The 15,958-nt window shown below is 39.1% G+C and overlaps 1 protein-coding gene across 1 annotated transcript in view; it reads left to right on the forward strand.

Moving 5' to 3' along the window:
- Positions 1 to 206: 206 nt before the first annotated feature.
- clpxb (caseinolytic mitochondrial matrix peptidase chaperone subunit Xb) overlaps positions 207 to 15,958 on the forward strand; it is a 32,502-nt gene continuing 16,750 nt past the window's right edge. Inside the window, exons 1-8 of the mRNA XM_067436172.1 lie at positions 207 to 423; positions 615 to 683; positions 8,951 to 9,105; positions 9,190 to 9,310; positions 12,045 to 12,196; positions 12,336 to 12,495; positions 13,480 to 13,521; positions 14,989 to 15,165. Coding sequence (XP_067292273.1) covers positions 629 to 683; positions 8,951 to 9,105; positions 9,190 to 9,310; positions 12,045 to 12,196; positions 12,336 to 12,495; positions 13,480 to 13,521; positions 14,989 to 15,165 — 862 coding nt within the window. The 5' untranslated portion in view covers positions 207 to 423; positions 615 to 628. The remainder of the gene's footprint in view (positions 424 to 614; positions 684 to 8,950; positions 9,106 to 9,189; positions 9,311 to 12,044; positions 12,197 to 12,335; positions 12,496 to 13,479; positions 13,522 to 14,988; positions 15,166 to 15,958) is intronic.

Raw genomic sequence — 15,958 nt, forward strand, 5'->3', positions numbered from 1 at the left:
TGTGCCGCCTTGCCGTCAAGTGTTTCATTTGTACCGATAGTGTAGGAAAACCGTGACGTTTTCTACTACGTAATTATGCGCATGCGTAGAACGGATCGTGCAGGTGGAACGGATCGTGTACCGACAGGGACAACGCTCTGCCTCTCTGCCTCATAGGAAACTGCCTTAATGGCCCCGCCCCTTCGCGATCACGTGACACAAACAGACCTCTATCTGGCAATGTACGTCACGCTGACACACTTCATGACAGCAGAGGTTATATCACACTGATCAACACTAAACTTCATCCAACATCGTTAATGAGAGCAGCGGACACTGACACTGGCATGAAACCTCCGAGAGCTTTTATTCCGCTCAGATCCTGGTGTTAGATCCGCTCAGTGAGAGAGACTGTATCGGTTTGAGAGGAAACCCAGAGCTCGTGTAAGTATGTCCGCCGTCATTCACAGCAGCGCGTGCGGAGTTCAGTCGCGTCACTATAACTGTCGCTCTGAACTTTATATCAGTTTCAGGCCTTGGCATAATTATTACTAATGATGTCTGGCAGCACTTTCACACTACTTTATTTGTATTTGTGCCCGCATATAAGTAATACTTTTATTTTTCCTCTTCAGATCTGCTCTTAAATATGTCCTGTTCATGCAGACCTGCAGCGAGGGTGATTATAAAGTCCGTTCATAAAGGTGAGTGAGCCATCAAAACATCAAAACATAAAATATACCAATAAATAATATCTGTTACGTCATTTACATCATTGGCTCTGAAGCCTGCCTAACAGTTTTTAGCTCCCAGAATAGTTTTGCTTTTGTTATTGACAACCAGAACGTTTGAAAAAACATCTGCGCTACGTTTTGGGAACGTCATTATTTTATGGTTGTAGAACAAAAAAACAAAAAAATGACCTTTTTTATGAACTCGCTGTGTTTACTGGGACATAGGTTATGTCAGACCCAGCCTACCTAGCTAGCATTTTTGCTAACATAAAATAGACAGACATGTAAACATGTAATTTAATTTCGTTTTAGGGACATTTTACTTTTGAAGATTTGTTTTAACTTCCAAACTCTCGATTTAAAGTGTTTGGGTGTTGCAATAATGTTTGTAATCATTGTAGCAATGTTAATGTAAAGCATTTTTTCCCTGTTTTCCTGCTGAAGTGCATTCATGATTGGCTCTGAATCCTGACTAATATATTTTAGTTCTCAGAATTGTTTTTATTGACCACCTGAAAAAAAAAAACGCTTGTGCAACATTCCGGGAACGTTATTTTATGGTTGTAAAATAAAGCCAAATACAATTGTTTAGGAACTTTCTGTGTTTACTGGGACACAGGTTATGTCAAACCAGTGAGCTGCCTTCCTAGCTAGCATTTTTGCTAACAGAAAATAAGACAGTTTCATATATGAGTCAAAGTATTTTTAAACATCATGTAAACAAAACGTTTTAAGAACATTTTATTTATTTTTTGTAAAATTCAAACTCACGATTTAATGTGCGTTATTGGCATGCTCGAAATCTGCCTATAGCCAAGTTTCCATCCGCTTTTTGTGCTGTTTTGTTATCAACAAAGTGAATATGCGTAAAAAAACATTGCACAATCTGATGGCTCAGGCCTGTTTCCGTCCAATTGGACTTCTACAGATGAAATGGCCTGCGTAGTGATGTCTACCCTAAAAAAAACTTTGTTGCGTAAGTTTTTGTTGTATCGCTGCACTCGTCGTTTCCAAATTATATTGCAATTTCGCCTATATCGCAAATTATACTGTATTTTGCATCCAAATATTTGTAAAATGCAGAGAGTGATGAGACGTGATGTTTAAATTCACCACTTTACTGCTTACTATTAGTGATCGACCGATATTGATTTTTTTAATTATAACCGATACCGATTATTTGCATGTTTATGTGCCGATAACCAATATATATAGAACCGATATTTACTTGTTGTGTTATTTCTGTTTTTTTACAATTACAGCAACAGCACTGAACTGAGCTTTTTAAACACTGTAATTTTTGCAGTTTCACTCACTTACATACAGAACAAAAGACATTTACATCAATAAATGTTACAGTGCAAAGTCTTTTTAACATTAATGCTGTTTTACCTTTTTATTTATAAATACAGCCATATTAACAACAGGCAAAATACACTTATAAAGTCTAATGTTTTCAAATGGAGAACATAAATGAGAGTCGAGTATATTAACTCCCCATAACTATATGAGCATAAATATAAGCATTCATTTTAAACTACAGTTTTAAAAGGTTTATGTGTTTAATAGACTAAAGAGTGAATATTCTCTGGAATATGCAAACATTGTAAAAGCTGATGTATTCGCGGGTTTGTTTATTTTTCTTAAAGAGTCAATCTCATCTAGTACGGTATCAAAATGAATGTTTGTGTCAGTCTATGAAATGCTAATGAGCGCTGTTTTCATCTCTGCTTTTAACTTACGCGTGGTATAGGCCTAATAATTAACTTTCACGGAGCTGTAATTAATTCAATATTTATTATAAAATAACGAATTGTTATATCATGTTAAATGTCATATAGCAGACGTTAATATAATTTAAGGAGTTTTAAACGAGTCGGTCTTGTTTACATACGGTGACTAGCCTATATTCTGGAACAACAACTCGGTGAGAGAACGGCTGAATGCGACTGAGAATAAACACAGAGAGAGAAATAAGTTTGGCGCTTTTATTTGCAACATCCTCTCATTCATGGCTGTTTTATTTCATTCATGTGAAGTTGCAACTTAATTGTGACTTGATGACGGATTACCTGACTGACTCCGTCAGTGAGATCCTCTCCGACGCCAAGTTTTCAAATCTTAGCGTCAGACGCAGTCCTTTAATGGCACGCTTGTATGTAATTCTCAAAACGTCGACAAGATGGCGCCATTTATTCGGAAAATCCGATATTACAAAACCGATACCCGATTATGGGAAAATGCTTAAATATCGGGAAAAATATCGGGAATCCATTATATCGGTCGATCACTACACCAATTGAGGAAACCAGAAGAATTGTGGGACATCTGGTCTGACAGGACTGCATGTCTTCATGTGAAGAAGCACGTGGGTTTGGACACAGGGATGCTCATTTGTCCTGTAGTCAAAATTTTAGGATCAGTAAAAAAGTGGGTACAGTAAAACGTTAAGTTGTATAGCAGCAGTCTTCTGCGGCGGTTTGATGTCTTTAGATCATTCAGATAATAAACAGATATTGGTTCTGGTTTGAGAGCTCAGTCACATTAAACCTCGGCTCTTCTTTCTATTTTTTAATTTTTTTTTAATTTATTTATTTAAGAAACAGGGACAGCGTACAATAAACATTAACCTCAAAGGGAGAGATGCATAGTACCAGGTTTTAGCTCAAGAGCTAATTTTCACCCGTAGTCCCTGGGCAGGCTGATGTTAAGCTACAATATATAAACAAACATGAGTAATACAATTTATACTTGCCAAAAAAATAAAAAAGTTAATAAAATAAAATAAAAATTGTACAAACGTTCATGTTCACACCTTTCACATACTTAGACCTTAGAACACACACTTACACACATACACATATCTAGTTACATGTGGGAACAAATTTGATTTGATAAAAGCCATTTCTTTACTTGGCGTGTGAAGGTATTTTCCCTCAGAGACAGAAGCTGCTGTAACCCAAACGTCTTATTTGTGTAGCCTATATTGAACTTCTGGAAGTGGTCTATAGATCTGCTAGCCTGACGTGGTCATACTCAACTCTAGTCAGAATATGAGTCTGATCCGCTCCATTATGGGGCGTGTTTCAACCCAACCAGGAAAGACCTCGTTTGGAGAGAGCTACAACCAATCAGAGCAACGGAGCGACGCATTATGCTAGTTGTCAAATGTGAACAGAGCTCAACTGCACTGTGTTGCCAAGTGTATGGTATTCCTGAGGGTTGAAGCGACCTCAATTAAAGAAAAAGACCCAGGCAGTCCTGCCACTGACCGTCTTGATGCCCTAAGTGTCAATACTTTATAATGGCCGTGGCATAATAACACACATTTTACCCCCAAACGCCATCTTTTTCCAGAGAATCCCCCCCAGAAGCTGTTGTTTTGGGCTTGTAGTTGGTGGGTTTTGTTGTAAAAACTTGGCAACCCTGTCCGCGGGCTAGAATAAGAAACGTTAGAAGAAAAAGATGAGTGTAAACGATCTTTGCCGGTTTTGTATAAAAAAAAAGTAAGGACACAGAGTACTTGCCAACATGATCATCATTTCAGAGAGAAATAGTAAAGCTCCTTTCACACCGCCAGCAACACGCAGCAAAAATTTCAACTTTATGCAAATGAGAAGCGATTTTCGCGGTGTCGTGACAAGATGGAGAAGTTGATTTTAGCTGTTAGCAATTTCCCCGTTCTTTAGGATATGTCTCTGTGTACATACCATAGATCGTAAAAAAATATGGACGACTCGACATCATCTTTTTCCGCTTGGCAGATTTGAAGCTTTCAGGCGGCCTGCACGGCGCTGACATCTTGGGACCGAGTCTGCGCAGTAGCGATTTCGGGACCGGAGTTGCGCAGTAGAGCGCAGGAAGTACAGTCGCGATATCAAAAGCCCGCCCACACTCTCGCAGATGCAGAACAATTAATTATGTTGGTGTAAAATAAACAGTTATGGAAATGTAGAAATTAAAGCTAAAGCTCCAATCTGCTCCCAAAAATCCCGAAAAAAGTCCGTTAGTGCCTCAGTGACAACTTCACTCAGAGAAGCCGTCAGTCTCAGCTGTCAATCATGACGTCACACCCCCCCTCTTTTATAGCATCAGATAACTAACTCAAACTAAACTTTTTTTAAAAACGAACACTTGAAATGAAATCATCGTGATGATAACTGCCTTCAGTGACATAAACTAACTTTGGGGAAAAATATTTGAAGTGTAATTTTATTATTTAGTTTGCCTCGCGTCCATTAGAAAACACAGAGGGGCGGCTATACTGGGAGCGGTCACCGGGGGGCGATCGAGGCGCGAAAGCTTCAGTAAATTAGAGGGAGACTGCAGGCTTGGTACATACAGTGGTGCATTTAAAAAAAATGAGGCATGGAAAAACGTGACTTGGATTGGGGATATCAAGTAAGTTTTGACTAAACTGTATGCGATATGGTCTACATATTACAGTACTGTGCATGTATTCTAATAACTTGCAGTGTTCTGCAAAACAATAGTAATAAAAACGGTACTATTTATAGGCAACCCGTGGTGGGAACGCTCACTAGCGACATGAATCTCTGGCGCTGGTGACATGCAGTGTAAAAACGCTGGCGGTGTGAACGGGCTTAAAGGTGATGCATTTACGAACAGGTTCTCTGTTTAGGATTAGAACAAATTCAACCCAAGCGCCTTTGAGGACGTGGATGATTATGTTACTGTTGATCATCTGTCCGTCATCGTCTAAAGCCCGCCCTGATGATTTCATTGGTCTGAACAGTTTCTGTTCGGGGATAATTACTCCTCTATGGAGCGAGTCCAGACCGAACTGCCCGAGCTCAGATGATGTGGGCGGGGCTGAGTCCGGCTGGCATCCGGGCTACAGATCTGATCTTAATCCTAAAATTAGTTTTGAGCTTTTTGCTAGTTAAAACTAGTTTTTCGCTAGCCTAGAAATCTAGACGCACCCTAGCGGCAGCAAATTTAATCTGCCTGCGAGTGTCGTCTAGGAACTCTCAATACCCTTCTGAGCTGTATTCCTCACAATCTGGACGGTCCAATCACATCGTGTATAGAGTCGGCGGGCGGGGCCATAATGACGACGGCCGAGTTGCGTTTGCGTGCTTCTAGTAAACACAGAAACTGGCGAACGGCGGCGGTCTTTCGAAATCAGCTTTGACTGCGATTCTGGAAGACTTGGAGTTAAGCTTTTCTCTGAGAAAAGAACAAAGTACGGCACTGAAGTCATTCTTAAGAAGGGAAGATGTGTTCTGAGTTTAGCCGACCGGATACGGTGAATGTTTAATCTGTCAACGAGCTCTGCTTCACCTTCGTTGCTCTGGTTGGTTGTAGCGCTATCCTATCGCGTGCAGAGGGAGTCTGAAAGACAACCGTTTATCCGCCCCTCGGATTGAGCTGTCAATGGTGAGTTTCCAGACCAAACATCTGGATGTGGGTCTGGCTTGTCAGGCTAGTTTTTCGCAGCATAAGCAAGCAAATTTCTCAGCAACGTTAAATGGAAAAAGATTGTGTCGACATTAGCAAAAATGATCAATAATTGGCATTTCCGTCAGCTAACATTTTGATAACATTTTCAAAACAATCGATGGATGGTCAGTTCTACATTTTGAAACACAGCCAACACAATACAAATAAACAGTGAGTGTGTTGTTATTATTATTATAACTCATTCATACATTCATTACGCCTAATGTTTTTATCACGGTATTTAGTTTCCTAAAGGGACAGTTCACCCCCAAATGAATATTCTGTCATCATTTACTCACCCTCAAGTTGATCCAGTTGTGATGGATTTTGTGTTTTCAGAGTCGTTTTCACGGTTATGTTTTTATGACCTTTGTCTGTTTTTGAGGTGATGATTGTAGAATCTATAACTACAGTACACTAATATAGTACACGATATTACAGTGGTGTTTACATATAAATTACAATAACACTTAGGACAACAAAAATAATGTATGCTTTCTGAGACTTATTTGGACGCTATTTACAATTAAATGAAAAAGCATTGTAGTTAAAATCTATATTAAATGCATTTAGACGCTTTTTGACCCACTTTATATATAATTTCATAATAACTGTTTTCTTTCAGTTATGGTTAATGTACACTGTAACCATGATTTAAAATGTACTTGAAAATAAAACTATTCATTTGACGTTGCAAAGTGCATGAATGTGTGCTCTCTTCAGTGCACTTAAGCGGCCTTTTTTTGCATTATTATTATATTATATGGGAGTAAATTTTAAAACATATAAAAATGTACAGCGAAACCCGTTAAACTGGCAGTGAAAACAATTAAGTAAAATGAAAACAAAATTTTAGTTGATAGCATAATACATGCTTTTTTTAATGGTTATGCTCTCTGGCACTATCTAGCAGTCAGAAACGCTAACACACAGCCCGATTGGCTTTCTGAAGGCGATTTTACTAACAAAAACACAGCCTGTGTAGTAACTCATAATGTAATAACGGCACATAATGTAATAAGGATTACATTATTATCGTAATAACATTTTCATAATGTATGTAATCGTTTTCTCAATGTAATAAAACATTGAATAGTACTCTGGTGGATTTTGTAGGCAGGTTAAGACCAGATTTAAAAGTGTAAACAATTTTAAAATTTAAATGTACTGTTAAAAAACAAATCATGTTTAATAAAGATATAATAATAATAATAATGTTGCATTTCACATGTAGTTTAAGACTTATGTTTTTTTAAATGTAATGTAAAGGGAAACTAATATTTATAATTATGACTATGACAATGTTTTTTTGTGAGTTTATAATGTCAGATATCTCATCATGTAAAAATTATTACATTATGGGCTCAAGATTTGATTACATTTTTACAATATGTGTCGTTTTTATGATATGTGCTAGCCTGACGTGGTCATACTCAATTCTAGAAAGACCTCAATTGGACAGACCTACAACCAATCAGAGCAACGGAGCGACGCATTGTCAAATGTCAACAGAGCTCAACTGCACTGTGTTGCTAAGTCCACGTTTTTCCAGCGGGTTGTTTTCTATGTCCGCGGGTTGAAGAGTCCATGAGTGCGAATTTTATCAGGCAACCGTGCCAAAATAACACACATTTTACCCCCCAAACGGCATTTTTTCCCCGGAGAACCCCCCGAGAAGCTATTGTTTAGCTATTGTTTATTGGCTAGTAGTTGGCGGGTTGTGTTGTAAAAACTTGGCAACCCTGTCTGCACGCGCGCTGGAATAAACGGTCTTTGCCGGTGTTGTAAAAAAATAAAAGAATTAATGATACACAGAGTACTTACCCAACATGATCTTCATTTCTGAGAGAAATTGTGAAGGTGAATGCAGATACAAATAAGCTCTCCGTTTAGGATTCGAACAAATATAACCCAAGCCCCTTTGATGACGTGCATGATTACGTTACTGTTGATCATCTGTCCGTCATCGCCTAAAGCCCGCTCTGATGATTTCATTGGTCTGAACAGTTTTTGTTCAGAGATGATTACTCCTCTATGGAGCGAGTCTAGACCGAACTGCTCGACCTAAAAATGTTGTGGGCGGAGCTAAGTTCGGCTGGCATCCAGGCTAGTTATGTGCAGTAATTACATTATGAGTTGCTACAGCATGATGAAAAGAAAAATCACGGTTATTTTGACCCAGCATTTTTTAGAGTGAGCAAGGATAACATAGTGAAATATTTAAATTGGATAATAATGAAATATATAAACATCACAAAAACTACGACTTTATTCAGCATTCATGTTTCGGATCGCGTGCCAAACTGCTGAAATCACGTGACATTGGCGATCTGAATCACGAATCAATCCGCTGATTCATAACCGTTTGAATCTTTATTTGCGGAAGAGACGCGGAAGAGAAGACAATGCTGAATAAAGTCGAAGTTTTTGTGATGTTTGGACCCAAATGTATTTCCGATGCTTCAAGAGACTCTGATTAACCCACTGATGTCTCATATGGACTACTGTGATGACGTTTTTATTCCCTTTCTGGACATGGGCAGTATAGTGTGCACACACGTAGATACGCTCTCGGACTAAATATAAAATATCTTATAATATTTACACTTCACACTGTGTGTGAAGATGAACGGAGGTCTTATGGGTGTGGAACGACATTAGGGTGAGTCGTTAATGACATAATTAACATTTTTGGGCGAACTAACCCTTTAAGTCTATAACAGGTTCATATCTTCATTTAACTGTTTGGTGTTTTACGTGTGGTTTTGTTGCAGGTTTCTCCCGGTCGCGTGTTCAGCTCTTCAGCCTCACCAGACCAGCGTGTGACGGCGCTCATCTACCTCCGTTCCTGCACAGCAGAGCATTTTCACAAACGGCAGTGTGTTTCGCCTCCAAAGAAAGCTCACCCAGAGATGGCGACGGCGGAAAGGTCGTTGCTTCATTGTTTTTTGTTACGTTTACGTGAATGTCTGTTGGACGAATAACTGATACGGTGGCATTTTGCTGTTCGCAGAAGGGCGTCACTGAGGCGGGGGGAAAGCGGGCGTCGGGCGGCGGGGGTGCAGGGAAAGGTGGCAGTCAGATGAGGTGTCCGAAATGTGGAGATCCTTGTACACATGTGGAGACTTTTGTGTGTAAGTGTCGCTCTTTCCATTGACTAATATTTGATGTGCATTATGTGGTTATAATAACACAATTAATTACATTCACCTTCAGTTGTGCATTTGCAGTGTTGCCATTTTAAAGGGTTAGTTCACCTAAAAATGTAAATTCTGTCATTAATTCCTCACTCTAATGTCGTTCGACACCCGTCAGACCTCCGTTCATCTTCAGACGCAGATGAAGATATTAGTGTTGAAATCCGATGGCTCAGAAAGGCCTTCATTGACACCAATGTCATTTCTTCTCTCAAGACCCATAAAGGCACTAAAGACGTCGTTACAAAGCCCATCTCACTACAGCGGCTCTACAATCATTTAATGAAGACACGAGAATAGTTTTTGTGAGCAAAAAACAAAATAACGGCTTATATAGAGATGGCTGATTTCAAAACAAAGATCCGAACCGTTATGAATCAGTGAATCATTTTATGATTCGGATTGCGTGTCAAACTGCTGAAATCACGTGACATTGGAGATCCGAATCATTAAAGGTCCCGTTTTTCGTGTGTTTTTGAAGCCTTGATTGTTTACAGTGTGCAATATAACATGAGTTCATGTTTCGCGTGTAAAAAAACACAGCATTTTTCACACAATTTACTTATCTGTATACCGCTATATTTCCTCTGTCCTAAAAACGGCCTGATGATTTCCTTGTTCTATGAAGTCCCTCCTTCAGAAACACGTAACGAGTTCTGATTGGGCCAACGGTTCCCGTGTTGTGATTGGACAGCAGCTTAGCACACGTTGCCCGGTAAGGTCCCGCCTCTTACCATAACGGGGAGATGCAAGCGCTGAATGTGCGCTCTTCTCCACGTGGGAGAGCAACAACACCACGCCCCCTATTTTGTGTGTTCTTGTGGGCGGAGGGTTCGTCAACAAACTGTTCTCGTGACGTCATTCCTGAAGGAAGTGCAGCGGTGTAGTCCAAACCGGCCGTTCGCTGTAGGCTTTGAAAAGGAAATTCTGTTAAATAAAATATCTATCTTGGCATTGAACTTTGAGCTTTATCATTTTACAGGTATTATTTATGCGCTAATAGCAACATTACACACTAACTAAAGTTTGAAAGATGGGATCGCGAAGAATGGGACCTTTAATCGATTCATTGATTCATAATGGTTCGAAGCTTTGTTTTGAAATCGGCCCATCACTATATAAGTCGTTATTTATTTTTTTGCGCACACTGTCGTGAGATGGGTTTTGTAACGACGTCTTTAGTGCCTTTATGGGTCTTGAGAGAGGAAATGACATTGGTGTCAATGAAGGCCTTTCTGAGCCATCGGATTTACACACTAATATCTTCATCTGTGTGTGAAGATGAGCGGAGGTCTGACGGGTGTCGAACGACATTAAGGTGAGGAATTAATGACAGAATTTTCATTTTTAGGTGAACTAACTCTTTAAGGTCAGATAAATGACATATAGGAAAAGTTAAAAGGTAGGACAAATCTAGTTTAAAACACATGTTCATGTTCAACACATGCCATGTTCTTAATAAATGTAAAATGTCCTGTTCACACATGATCTCTTGGATCATTATCTCAACGAATGAGCATCACATTGACTGTTGATTGATTTTTTTGTACAATATTGAAAACTAATGGTATATAATATATGACAATAACTGCTCAAACTATGAATGTACACATTTCCAAACGGATCCAAGTATTCGTGTCTGTGCTAATACATCAACCTAACACTGCGTTCACACCAAACGTGAATTGAGCGTCAAAATCGCGTCTACCGTGTCTAGTTTGACGCGTGAACATTTTGAATCCATTCGCGATTAATTGGACGTGCGTTCGCAGCTAATTGGACGTGCGTAGAAATTGAGCATTTGAAGCAAAATAGACACGCGTTAAAGGCGCTCCAGGTGAAATATATTAAGCATTAACAGCCACACATGTGGTTCAGCCAACGCACTACCTGGATTATCTTCACTGCATGTATATTTAAATAAAATATAAAGTTATGAAACTTACCTTTGCCCTCAGTCAAAATGATTTGGTAGGCAACAATAGATTAATTGGACCAAAGATCGCCCATTAGATGTCTACAAGACGAAGTATATGTCATGTTTAACCTCTACAGAGACATCCGAGCCAGCGGCAAACGCCAGAAGGACTGGCAGAGGAAAGGCTGCTCTCGCCGGGGTTAACGAGCGTTGAGCGCCCGGAGATCGCCTGGAGCTCACAACTCCAAAAACGCAAGAGTGTTCTTTTTAAATAGGCTCGGTCTATGAGTAAAACATCCTAGGTAAACCACATATTTTAGCTTTAAACAACTACATTATCAACTGAAACGCATTAAAACTACAGTTAGTGACAAAATATCAGTATTTTTTTAATTATATGCAGGGTTTCTCATCACGTGGCAGCAGCAAGCAGGCTCCTCATTGGTTAACGTGGCGCGAATTGATGCCAAAGTTCAAATTTTTCAACTCGGGCATAGACGCGAATTCGCTTCAAACGCGTGAATGCACAAAAAACACCATTCGTGCAAGATGCTCAATTTGCTTTATTGGCGCGAACGAGGCGGAATCGCGTCCATCGCGCCGCACGAAACGCGTCTATCGCGCCGCAGGACCTCCAGACGCGCGTCAACGCGCCTTTCCATTGACTTAACATTAAAATAATTCGCTCCAGGCGCTCTATTCGCGTTTGGTGTGAACATACCTTAACAACTGTCTTTCATTTACTCCGCACAGCCTCCACACGGTTTGTGAAATGTGAAAAGTGCCATCATTTCTTTGTGGTTCTGTCTGAGACCGACTCCAAGAAAGGTTTGAATAAGGAAGCAGAGGGTGCAGAGCATGTTAAATTTGCATTCGCTCAGAAACCCCCTCCGCCTCCTAAAAAGGTACGATTCAAACACACCATACACAGTGTCGTTGTTATTATTATTACTTCTCAAAGCCAATCCTGGGACAGCTGTTCTTAGAATTGGGATCTTGGAAAAGCAGTAAACAACTCTTCACATGAGCTTCTGTTGTCTTTAGATTTATGCCTACCTTGACAAATTTGTTGTCGGCCAGTCGTATGCCAAGAAAGTGTTGTCAGTTGCCGTCTATAATCATTACAAACGGATCAACAACAACCTCCCACCAGCGGGCCGACAGCAAGCGGAAACAGAGAAACAGAGTTCCCTCTCTCCCAGAGGTTTGTGTGTTATCATGATCTAATATATATATTCATAAAATCAATACATAAATGCTGTCACAATTGTTATTCATTGCTCATGATAATTTGCTGTTAAATGTTACCACTAATTTGAGTCTAGTCTAATCTGACTACTTCAGCGATTTTTCATATGGCTTTGTATCAGTAGAAACCCTGGAGTATATTCGAATGATCGCCCTCATATCCTCCTGAGACGAGAGATTTATGCATTTTATTTCTGGAAAAAATCCTCCGATGATGCAATTATCGTCATTTTCCCAGTAGAGGAGCTATTTCCGCATGTTTTCAACCGGTCCATGGGGTGTGGGATCACACTCACAGCGCTTTGGCACAAGAACAAAGAACCAAGCTTAATGCCCCACCTGTCTTCCTTTGATACCTGCCTTGTTACCTTCCCTGTGCATAATGCTGCATTCACATGAGGTGTCAACACTTGATGGAGGGCGTGTCTGAAGTTTGGAGCTGATCGTCATAGTCACAGCCAATCACAACCCATACTTCAGTTGGGCAATGCATGCCATCACCCATTCAAAGTAAACGAGGAGCCTACAGACCGACGCCCCGTGTAAATGCAGCGTGATGGCAAACATGACAGAGCCATGTTCTCTGGCAAACACACGCCTGACAGAAGAGCACATGGCTGCGCACTCGCTCATCATCCGCCATGGATGCAAAACAACACCAACGACCCTGAAATAACTCTTCTATTTAAATATATTTTAGTTTCTGTCATCACACAATCCTTCAGAAATCAATCTAATATGCGTATGTGCTGCTCAAGAAGCATTTATGATTATTATCAATGTTAAAAACAGTCGTGCTGCTTAATATTTTTGTGAAGGATCCCAGATTCTTTGATGAATTAAAGGTCCAAGCAGTATTTGTTTGAAGTGGATTTTTTAATCTCATTATGTGCTGTTAGCTGTGGTCATTGTGGTAATTTGACCGTCCTTCTCTCTGTAGAATTAGAGATCAGAAGACGGGAAGATGAATACCGGTTTACAAGTAAGTGATTTTTTAATTTATTGTTCTTCACTTTTACATCAAATAATATATCAGAGGAAACCCCTTTGGTTTTCCAAGGCGACTCTTTTACTTTTGCTTTGTTTTATTCAAACATTAAAAGACTCAACATGACTCCATGTTTATGTGTACACACATCAGCATTCTGTGCTTCAGGATCAGCTGGGCTCATCGCTGACCTCCAGAAAGTCGGATAAAGTATCACAATGACCTAGTTACTGTCTGTACTTGGCCCTGCACACGCTCTCGGCCCATTCTGATTTCACACGGGGGCTTCTGACCGTTTGGTTCTTATTTATAGTGTGGACTTGGTCCAGCAGGAGGCCGCCCGGTCTGGCTCACTGTAACTAGGCCATTCTGATGACATAATTATTTGGTTTGCGTAATAGTGACAGCTAGCCTAACTAAGACCTGAGATATGAAATAAAGATATGTGCAAGCACATGTATAAAGGTGATGAATTTATGAAAAATAGATTCCAAATTAGAATATTTATCAAACAAATTATTTGCCCAAAATTAATAATTGTCATTTTTTTTTCTTTCATAAAATACAATTAGATATTCTGTAAAATGTAAATAATATAGATATTTTTAAAAATCCATAAGAGGGCACATGCATAAAAGTGTGAATATAGGAAAAAAATTATTCTAAATTATATTTATTAAAAAAAATGGTTTGCCCAAAATTAATAATTGTCATTTTTTTATTAGATATTCTGTAAAATGGTAATTTTATTTTGTTTTTGTTTTTTTTTAAATCCATAAGAGGGCACAGTTAGATATTTTTTAATATTCAAAAAATCCATGAGAGTATATAAAGAGTGTATAAAAGTGAGGAATTTATAAAATAAAAAAAATTGATTCTAAATTATAATATTTATCAAATAAGTATTTGCCCAAAATTAATAATTATATGTTATCTATTTTTTCTTCCATAAATACAATTAGAAATTTAGTAAAATGTCAAAACATTTTCCATTCCATAAGAGGGCACATGCTTAAAAGTGATGAAGAAAGAAATAAAGAATGAAATATTCCAAATTAAAATTTTTATCAAAAAAATACTTTGCCCAAAATATAATAATTTGGAATATTTTTTTTCCATAAATTTATATATATGTATGTATATATGTATATGTATATGTCATTTTTTTCCCTTCCATAAAATATAATTAGGTATTTGGAAAATGTCAAAACATTTAAATCCTTTTATTTTCCCTCTAAAATAAATAGCACATTCCATACTCGGCCAAAAGTAGGAGTTTGAGGAAACTAAATCTCAGCCACATCTGTTTGGTTGCTTCATATTTTTAGAGATTTATCCCACGCGAGTTCTGGGCAAAAGAAGCTTTGACAGCAAAATTCCTGCGGAGTCGTGTTGTGTTTAAATAAGCAGCTCATGCTTTACTGACTGAGCTGAAGTGAAGGGGTGCTGCTGTTCTTTCAGAGCTGCTTCAGATTGCTGGCATCAGTCCCCATGGCAACGCTCTGGGTGCCTCTGTGCAGCAGCAGACCAATCAGCAAGCTCCGCAAGACAAAAGGGGCGGGGACGTGCTTGACTCCACCCACACCGATATTAAACTGGAGAAAAGCAACATTGTGCTGCTGGGACCTACTGGATCAGGTTAGTACAGGTGTTCCACACAACACTTTATAGCTCCATCTTGTGGGCCATTTTTACAATATTTTTTATAATTGACACGCTCTCTGCTGACACTTCAGGGATGCGTTGGTCATATCCAGGTGCAGGTCCACCATCTGATCCGGGCATGGCCTGTATCCGGCTGACTTCAGTAAACCTCGGGATAAACAGAGAGACTAAGATTAGCGTAGATGCCAATTCAAAACATTTCACACACATTTTCATTATTAAAAATTCAATAATCCATATTCACCTTTCATATTTCACTTCCAAAATTTTCGGTCTGTTTCAAAATACAACCTATAATATTTTCGGTCCATTTTATTTTGCTTCCACAAATTAAGTGGTTTAAATATAGGCATCTTTGAGTCAACTTTGAGTATCATTTGAGTATCTCATTGCTGGCCAAGTGTCCTGGTCTTCCGTAATCAAAAAATGGTCGCCCTAATATATGTGGAAAAGCTGATAAAGACATTAAAGGACGAATTTTTAAGTTTATCTTGATCGTTATATCTTTGTGAGTACAGTATAGAAAAAAAACGAACTGGATTGGTGCTTGCAACACGGAGTTATTACAGTTAATGCCCAGAGCCCCCCTCAGCTAAAACCGCAGCTTTGGGGGCATAAACCTAACCGGTGTCTTTGTGCCTCTTAACAGACACAAAATGCAATTAAAATGTCTGTCCAACATGAACAGGTCCCTTACACGACAACGAGATGCGTTTAGCCACTTAGCCATTGTTTAAATTCACCTGTTTTAGCCGGCTAGCTGTGT

Source organism: Pseudorasbora parva, chromosome 25 (assembly GCF_024679245.1).
Source record: "Pseudorasbora parva isolate DD20220531a chromosome 25, ASM2467924v1, whole genome shotgun sequence".
In the NCBI taxonomy this organism is placed as follows: domain Eukaryota; kingdom Metazoa; phylum Chordata; class Actinopteri; order Cypriniformes; family Gobionidae; genus Pseudorasbora; species Pseudorasbora parva.